The sequence below is a fragment of the Triticum urartu genome, chromosome 5, assembly GCF_003073215.2.
Source record: "Triticum urartu cultivar G1812 chromosome 5, Tu2.1, whole genome shotgun sequence".
NCBI lineage: Eukaryota > Viridiplantae > Streptophyta > Magnoliopsida > Poales > Poaceae > Triticum > Triticum urartu.
The window spans coordinates 193,965,123-193,975,047 of NC_053026.1; the positions used below are offsets into that span (position 1 = coordinate 193,965,123).

General features: G+C 47.9%; 1 protein-coding gene across 1 annotated transcript; it reads left to right on the forward strand.

Moving 5' to 3' along the window:
• The first annotated feature begins 5,775 nt into the window (after positions 1–5,775).
• On the forward strand, positions 5,776–7,838 carry LOC125555815. Its single transcript, XM_048718656.1, has one exon. The coding sequence runs from the start codon at positions 6,090–6,092 to the stop codon at positions 7,725–7,727; it is 1,638 nt and encodes a 545-aa protein (XP_048574613.1). The 5' UTR covers positions 5,776–6,089; the 3' UTR covers positions 7,728–7,838.
• Positions 7,839–9,925: the final 2,087 nt, after the last annotated feature.

A 9,925-nucleotide genomic window follows, 5' to 3' on the forward strand; every position in this document is an offset into this window, starting at 1 on the left:
AAGATCCTTCAAGTAAGTTGTCATCGATGCATAAGGCAATAAAAATTGCTCCTAAATATGTTTGATATTTTATTGTAAGGGAAAATAAGCGTTGTGCAAACTTGTGATGGCAAAGTAATAAAAGCGATGGACTGCATAATAAAGGTTGCTATCATAAGGGGCAATATAACGTGATGTTCCTTTGCATTAAGAGCTTGGGCATCCAAAAATTAAAAGTGCATGACAACCTCTGCTTCCCTCTGCGAAGGGCATATCTTTTACTTTTCAGTATTTACTTTTAAGCAAGAGTCAATAATTTGCGTTCTCATTTCAACCTAAATTATTCTCTAGTTGGCAAGCATCATGTGGTGGGGAAAGATCTAGGCACATATGGCCAGTCAAATATATTGGATCATAATTTATTATTGTTGACAATTATCTCTATGATAAATGAGTTGGGAGGCGAAACATTATGCCCCTATCTTTCTCTGTGTTTGATGGATGTCATTTGTTCTAAAAATATGCTTTGAGTACTAGCAATCATAGAAGACTATATGATGATTGAGTATGTGGATCTCTTACTTAGACTTTGTTGAATAAGTTGAATTGCAATTGTTTGGTGACTACGAATATATGTTGTTAAGTTTCAAGAAAAGGCATTGTTTGAACCGTAACATATGAATTGATTGCTACTTTATCATGATGACTTTTATGAGAAAGAGTTGTTGTTTTGATGCTAGGAAAAGTGATTGAAACTATCATTAATCAAATTTATGCACTTTGCTGGCATTCACACTTCATAAATTATTTCTTTTATCATTTACCTACTCGAGGACAAGTAGGAATTAAACTTGGGGATGCTGATACGTCTCCAACGTATCTATAATTTCTGAAGTATTCATGCCATGTTTACAATAATTTTATATGGTTTTGTTATGATTTGGATGGAATTAACCGGTAACCGTTATCCTAATTCTATATGAGGGAGAGGCATGAGCTAACATACTTTCCGTACTTGGATCATATGAACTTATGATTGGACCTATAGCAAGCATCCACAGCTACTAGAAATCATTAAGGTAAGCTCAAACCATATCATCAAGTATCAAGTCCCCTTTACTCACATACGCAACAACCCCCTTACTCGGATGTAAGCTTCTTTCACTCTAGCCACCCACTATAAGCTAATCATGAACGTATTGCGACACCCTACAATGGGAATCCCCCATGTGTGCATGGCATGGAAGGCACCATAGGACAACACCAAAATGAAACATACAACTCAAACCAATCAAGATCATCAATCAACCCAAAGGACAAAAGAAATCTACTCAAACATCATAGGATGGCAACACATCATTGAATAATAATATATGGCATAAAGCACCATGTTCAAGTAGGGGATTATAGCAGGGTGCGGGAGAGTGGACCGCTGAAAAGAGATGAGGGAGGTGATGAAGACGGTGATGTTGATGAAGACGATCACCGTGGCGATGGTTACCCTGGTGGCACTCCTGCGCCACCGAGAGATAGGGGAAGAGAGGCTCCTCCTCCGGCTTGCTCCTCCATGACCTCCCTCCTAGATGGGTTGAGATTTTCCCTCCGGTCCTTGTCCTCCATGGTGCCCGGAGGGGCAGGAGCCCCTCCGAGATTGGATCTCTCCCTCTGTTTCCTTTTGTTTTCGCGACCCTGTTTCTGGTCAAAACTGTTTCTTAAATTCCTTGAGACCCATAACTCTGATTGGGATAAACTTTTGAGGGGATTTTCTCTGAATATTCTCTTTCTTATGGCGAAAGAAGGACATTAACTGACCTACGAGGTGCCCACAAACCACCTGGGTGCGACCAGGGGTAGGCCGCGCCCTAGTGCCTCGTGGGGCCCTCAAGCACCTTATTGTGTTGATTCTTCTCCCAAAAATCACATATATTACAAAATAAATCTCCATAAAATTTTATCATATTTGGACTTCATTTGGTATGGTATTTCTGCGAAACAAAAAATCGGAACTAGCACTGGGCACTCGATCAATAAGTTAGTCCATAAAAATAATATAAAAATGCACCAAAATCATATAAAACTCATGTAAATATAGCATGAGTACTTCATAAATTATACATACGTTGGAGACGTATCAATAGTTTAGCAAAATTTGCTACTCCCTCCGTCCCATAATGTAAGATGTTATTACATTTAATAATATATTGGATGTAATAATGTCTTACATTATCAGACGGGGAGAGTAGACTTGATGATAGAACCATGACTTGGTTTGGTTCTGGTTGCTTTAGAGCAAGCAATTGTTGATTCCAAGGACATTGTCATTGAGTAATACAAAAATTTCATGCACAAAGAAAGAAGAAAGCCTTCCCGTGTTGCCCCTAGAAGAGGAGCTCGCACGATCAGTTGAGCGTTGTATCTATCCCCTTGCAGGGCGTCAGAGTGGTAGCATCAGTGGAGAAATCTTCGCTAACGATCAGGATTGCCGCAAATACGCCAAACCCTATAAAAACCTTAGGCCAACTCCAACACACGACCCCAAATGGTTCGGCCGCGCTCGTTTGGAATAGCAGACCAAAGCGCGAGCACAGATGGACGAGCGTCCATTTTTTGCCCGTCGCTGGCCCATTTCTAGCCCAAATTTGCGCCGCGTTTGCGTCGAAACAGACAGACACACGACCCCAGATGGTTCAGCGGTGCTCGTTTGGAATCGCAGACCAAAGCGCGGACACAGATGGACGAGCGTCCGTTTTTTGTCCGTCGCCGGCCCATTTCTAGCCCAAATTTGGGTCGCGTTTGCATCAAAACGGATAGGGCGCGGACACACACGTTCACTCTCTTTGTCCTTCCCTAGCCCGCCTGTCGGTGAACCCCCCCTTTCTCTCCCCTACGCGGCCCGCCCCTCCCTTGCCCCCACCATAGCCACCACCACCCATTTTTCGGCCGTCTCCTTGCTGTCCAGCCTGGCCTCCCAAAGCACGACCACTCCCTCACCATAGCCGCCCCACGCTAGCGATTCGGAGGAGTTCTTACTAGTGTTGTGGCTTTTTGTTACCGCATCCGGTACCAGGGAAGCTACGGCCACCGGCGACGCCCATCGGCCCCAACACGGTCACCTCGACACCCTGCACAGACATGGAGCACTGAGAAGCTTTCAGAGGTGATGACTGCTTGTGTGATCATATACAACATGATCGTGGAGGATGAGCGTGATGACAACATCTACGACCAAGGGTTTTAATATCACGGTGAAAATGGTGTGCCTGAGCACCAAGAACCGGCAACTTTTGAACAATCCACCCAATTCCATCATGAAATGCGTGATTGGCATACTCATATGCAACTCCAAAATGACTTGGTTGAGCACATGTGGAATCACATTCGCAACCAGTAGATGTATCGGTTCATTTCCTTTCCATGTATTCAAGACGATTTCGATTGGGTTGTAAAACTATTTGATTGTGTATTTATTCGGATGTGGAACTATTTGATTGTAAAACTATTTCAATTCTGATTTATTGGGTTGTAAAACTATTTACAATGTGTATTGTTCAAAAAAATGTATACATAGGGCCTCCAGCCAGTCGTGGCGGACCGGATGCGTCCAACGCAAAGAGAAAAACAGTCGGACGCCGCCCTTTGCTTGACCCAGACGGACAAAATTTGGACAAAAAGGACGTCAATTCGGGGGTTGGGCATTGAGTTAGCCTTAGGTTAAACTTGCTATTTTTCCTTCTGGAGTTCTGGTGACAAAGCGGCTACCCACATATAGTAAGGCCATCTCCAACGTCGTCTCCAAATCGGACTCAACATCGGTCTGCGAACGTGTCTGCAACACGGATAAGGGAGCCAACCATCCAACGTTATCCCTAAAACATCAATGTGTATATTTTATGCAAATTAGACGTTTTTCATTTAAGCTGGACAAATTCATGAAATTTTTGACATATTTCTTTGAACAAAAGCGGGCACGACATTTTTTTAACATGGAAAAAGCTACCCTAGTCTAAATCTTCGATGGTCGTGGACACGCTCGTGACCCGTATCCTACTCTTCTCCAGGCCGAAATCACTATTCTGACCTCTACTGCAATCTTTGCTACAAATTGAACTCGCCATAAAAATAATTCATAATCCAACCCTTTTAGCAACGCCACAACCCATGGCATTTCTGCTCCAAACAAAAATGCCAAGCCACGCCACGTTGCTGTCCTGGCCCCACTCACCGAGGTGTCAGGCTCGAAACGCCGAGCCAGATTGTGTTTGTGGAAACGCCAAGGGATTCGGCCATGGCGTTTCTAAACGGAAATGCCAAGAGCCATGCATGGACGTAGCAGCACTCCTTTCCAAGGCATCATGCATGCATGCATGTACTTTGGGGGATATCCATCTTTAATTTGTACTAGTGGCATGCGTTGCATGCATGTATATACTGCTGTGCAGTTTTCCCCCGAGAGAATGCGGAACGTTTCCTGATCCTGCGCAATCTTTTTGTGTACCACGCAAGGGATGGAGCAGCTACTTTTCCTGATCCTAAAAATAAAAATTGTGTAGCACGCAAGGGATGGATATAGCAAAATGATTTGTTGAGAAGATGATCAGCAAGGAAATAAGCTAAAAGCTATGCTGCGCCAACTGATTTGACAAAACAACTGGCAGTTGTTATACTATCAGCAAGGAAATACACGGGCCAAAAAGTCACGCCAATGATGCTCTCGTCCCAGTGAAATTTCTGGCCGGCTTACCGAACGTGTACGTTATTGCCCTGTACTAGAGGCATGCGTTGCTGGCATGGCATGGAAACGCCAACGCTCATGGCGTTGCTGGCAAGGGCAGCAACGTTCACTTGCTTGGCGTTTTCATGTGGATCGGCTAGCTTGCTGAGCGTTTGAATATGGATTTGAAACGCGAGCTATTTCGGCGTTTTTATATGAAGAAGAAACGTCACGGATTGTGGCGTTGCTAAAAGGGTCAGATCATGAAATACTTTCATGTTGAGTTCATTTTGTAGCAAAGATTGTTGAAAAGGTCAGAATAATGATTTCGGCCCTCTTCTCCATACGTGGACGGTTTCATCTGCCACATCCTACTATAAGTCGGACGTGGACGGTTCTGTTTCCCATTTCCTACACTTTGCCAGAGTCTGTTGTGTGGCCGTGGACGTCACCGGTCGAGGTGAGGTCCATGATAGATGTGTGTGGGCCAGCCTCGTGTTCGTTGCGGCCCGACGCGAACGATGTGGAGCTACCGACGTTGGCAGCGTTTCCATACATGATCACCCGCCCCACCCCGCCCCTGCGTCCGCCTTCGTCGTGATCTCATCGAATTAGGTGTCACGCTATGCCTCCATGACGTGCAACCCAACGATCATAAACGGTGGATCACGGGAAGCGGAGGCACATATGTGGTGGAGGTCTGGACACCCTTAAACCCTCCAAATTTGATGCCGTTTTGTGGAAATTCAGACACACAAACACATTGGTCGAATGTTTGCGGACGTTTTGCAGCACGACGTTGAGGATGTCCCAACGTTTACCTTCCCGACATATGTTGGCGATCGATACAGGGGCAAAGGCAAACTGCCAAAACAGGGGTTCGAGTTCGTGACCCATGAGCAACGGCAACTGGCCAAAGAACCGTCTGCTTGTCTATATCCTCCAATCATTGGGAGTACCGCGCCGGCGAACATCCCGAGCCCCCCCGACAGAGGCCGCCCTGACGCACGCAGTCACGTATAGTGCGCGACGGACCCAACACATGGCTCATCATCCGCACACCGCATCCCTCTCCCTTGTCTGTCTCCAACCAGAGTCCAAGCAAAATTCGCCAAAGTTTCCACGGCCCTGCACGCGCCGAATAATCCTTTCCCCGATGCCGGTCGGACCCCTCCCCTCTGTTTCGGTTTCAACTCCCACCACCCCACCATCCCCCGTGACACTACCTATGCGGTTGCAGCTGCGCAGCTCTGCCCACCCGCGCTTTCCCGGTTCCCTAAAACCGCTGCCCCCGTAGCCGCTTTTCACGAACCCAAACCCATCACGCGCGTCGCCGCCGCCGCCGTCGCCTCGATTACGCTGCCACTGCCACCAGCAGCCTGCCTAGGATTCAGCCAAGATGCGGAAGCTGAGCACTGGCCGCGGCGGAGGGGAGAGGGTCGGGATGCTGTCCTTCGAGGTGGCCGCGCTCATGTCGCGGGCCGCGAGCCTGTGGCGCGCGCTCGAGGAGGACCAGGTGGCGCAGCTCCGCGGGGAAGGCGTCCGGCTGGAGGGCGTGCGGAGGCTCGTGGCCGACGACGACAGCGCGCTGCTGGCCCTCGCCGTCGCGGAGATGGCCGGCGCGTGCGGGGACATCTCCTGCGCCGTCGCGCGGCTCGCCGGCCGGTGTGCCGACCCGCTGCTGCGCCGGTTCGACGAGCTCTTCTCAAGCCTTATCGCCGGCGGCGCCAGCGCCGACTCGCACGGGCTGCGCTACGCGGCCGCCAAGAAGATGGACCGCAAGGCGCGCAAGATGCAGCGCCTCGTCGCCGCCACCGGGCTCCTGTGCCAGGAGATCGACGTGCTTGCCGAGCTCGAGCAGGGCGCGCGCCTCCGCCGCGTGCAGTTCGCGCCCGGCGAAGCCGCGCGCCGCGTTGCCAGGCAGAGGCAGGAGGTCGACCGCCTCCGCGCGGCCTCGCTCTGGAACCGGAGCTTGGACTACGCCGTCCGTCTGCTTGGCAGATCGCTCTTCACCATCGTCGCGAGGATCATAGATGTGTTCGACCTGCAGCCCAAGAAAATCGCCATGAACGATTACTCCATGGTGTCGCCCGCCGGTGCGCGGCTCTCATTCTCCTGGAGCAACTCCTTCGTTGGGAGTACGAATTCGCTGGTGTACCCCTCGGATTTCCCCGTGGATGCTCCGAAGAGGTCGACGGTTGCTGCAAAATCCGGTAAGGCCCCTAACGGCGACGTTCGCCGGTTCCTACTTTCCAGGAGCCAGAGTTTGAAGCAGCTCAAGTGGCCGGTGCGTGGCAAGCACCTCATCGGGTGCATGGTCAGCGGGAGCAAGTCTCCGACCAAGGAGGGGTGGGTCCACGGCGGCCATGATCTCCCACTGAGCTTCAGCTACGTCTCATCCAACAACGACGATTTCAGTGGCAGTTACCAGACCAACGAGAGTGATCGTCACAGCGCCAGCACGAAGCTCTCCACTTCGGTGTTCGAGTGCTCGTCGCACGACGTGCTGGAAAACGCACCGGAGGCGACCCTCGGCGCAGCCGCCCTGGCATCGCACTACGCGAACCTCGTCGTCTTCGCCGAGAAGCTCGCCATCTCGCCCCGGCACATCTGCCCCGACGAGAGGGATGCGCTGTACGGCATGCTGACTGACAGTATCCGGGCGTCCCTCCGAGCACGCCTAAGGCCGCCGTCGTCCGCCGCTCGCAAGAAGGGCACGCCCTGCGATCGCGTCCTGGCCGCCGGGTGGGCTGACACGGTGCAGGGGATCCTCGGATGGCTAGCACCAGTCGCCCACAACACTGTGCGGTGGCGGTCCGAGAGGAGCTTCGAGCAGCGGAACGTCGGCTCCGGCACCAGCGTTCTGCTCCTGCAGACGCTGCACTTCGCTGACCGGGACAAGACCGAAGATGCCATCATCGAGCTGCTTGTTGGGCTGAATTACCTGTGGAGATACGGGACTCAGCTCTCCGCAAAGCCAAAATTGGAGTCAGTGGGTGGCGATGTTTACCATGATCGAGCTGATTACATAGGATGACGACATGTCAATTACTCAATCAGCATATCTGTCTTGTCAAGTGTCAGCCGAATTGGATGATCTGAGAGTGTTTATACTTATTAAGTAAAGGTGGCATCTTTTGGGCGAAGAGATTAGACGCCTTGGTGATTTTGCCCCTACTTAATTCATTTGCTAGAATAGAAACATGCATCATCGTCATCATCATCTGCATCTTGTAATTGATGTGATGTTTTGTCCAGACAAGAGTATTATACTGGCGCACACAGCTAGGTGCTTTGATGTATACAAATAAGGGAGAAAAAAAAATACTAGATTTGCATAAGTGTTTTGCATAATGTTTTTTTAACAGTCAACGGGGGAGAGCTTCCTCACCTGAATTTTTAATGTCATTCAAAGAATAATTGATCCAGTTTATATGAAAAACCGGATAATTGACCCCAGAAAAACCGGAGCGAAAACCATACAACCAATAAGGATAAAAGAAGATGAGAAAAAAATTTGACGCCTAAACAAGGGACGCCCTAGCTAGCAGATAGAAAGGGTCATCACCACAAGAGGCACAAGTAGATGTAGGGCATCGTCGAGGGATCACAACACAGAAACTTTGCAAGCTTCCGAACACGCAACACCAGCATGCATACCAACCCTACGGCGCAACGCAGGACCATCCATAATCAGCAAGTGACATATGAACACGAACCTGGACCTTGACTGGGAGCTCCGTCACATGAATTCGGAATGATTAGTATGTTGAGGAGGCATCTTGCGTCGTCATTAAGCAAAGATAAACCGAGACAACACCAAGACCATCAAGCTCGTTGCAACACAACAAAAGCCATAGGAGGGTCTTGAGTATGCACGACAACAGAGGTGACACATCGGACAATGGGCAGGGGGCCGATGGCTGGCGGCGTGCTTCCTCTCTACTAGGAAGGTGTTGGCCCGCCAAGTGCAAGGGCTTGCAGCAAGCAGCAGTTTTCCCTAGTTGACCTCAAGGTTTATCGAATCCATGAGAGCTACATGGTTACAATCAATGATTGGTATCTGCACACACAAATCAAACTTTCTTGTTTCCCCAACAGGAGTAGCGAGGTTGCCAATCTCACTAGATTGGTTGGTTACAAAAAGAAGTAAAACGAATGTGTGGAGAGTGTCGATGAAAATTAACACAAAATTGAAACACAAAATTAAAAGAACGTTGATTATGGTTGAGAACTTTATGGAGGAAAAATGAACGGGCTCCATAGGTTCATTAGTGGTCTACTAAAAAAGAATAAGAAATGGGTGTGGTAAATTAATTATAGTTGGACAGTGATTAAATTGCAATGCTTATAAGTATGACTATTCACAACATAATCAACATATGAGCATCATGTCCACAAATCCATAGACCGTTATCCAGCCGCACCTATAGCTAATACTCCACCGAAGACCGATATCCAACATGCATCTTAAAGTATTAAATAGAGTATTGCATTAAGTATCATGACATGAAGTAGATGATATATCGTTTTCACCCCGTGTTCAAAGGACAATTATGCAACCATATTTTTATCCCTAGTGGCAACAACACCAATACAAGCCTTTCAACTTTCTGTAACTACGGTAGCTTACTTGCACTATTGAACCCAACTGTCAACAGAACTCCCACTATTGATCAACCCTTTAATGGACAAGTGGGGTATGCATCCAACTCGTTTGCTCATGAAGATCTACAACATTTTGAGGAAGCTCATCATAGGAATATGCAGGCTAAGTTATATAATGTTAAAATTCCAACTAGTATATAAACATGAAGCATATGATAACTGTCTATATGACAAATCAAATTGTTACATTGTGGAACACATATGTATGCAAAAAGGATAGTAGTGTGCCCCTCTCTCTTTTATTCTCTCGATTTTTTGGCCTCCATGGAACTTTTTCTCTTTGTCTTTTTCGGCTCATTTTTTTTAATCCTCACAAGGTAGGGGCAACACTCTAACATGACAATCAATACAATACATGTACTAATAACTCAACTAATAGTAAACATGATGCAAAAACATCTAATGAATGCCTCTAGCAGTAAACCAGCATGTGTAATGGTCTAGCATAGCGAAGACATAAAAAATGAACAAGCCATGTAAATATTAAGCTAGCTATCTTACGTTCATGCAACAACGAAAATAAATATCTCTAATCATGTAATGAGTGATGATGGAAGTTGCATCAAA

Excerpts from the sequence above, each read along its gene's own strand:
- LOC125555815 (XM_048718656.1), top strand. The coding sequence starts at position 6,090 with ATGCGGAAGCTGAGCACTGGCCGCGGCGGAGGGGAGAGGGTCGGGATG.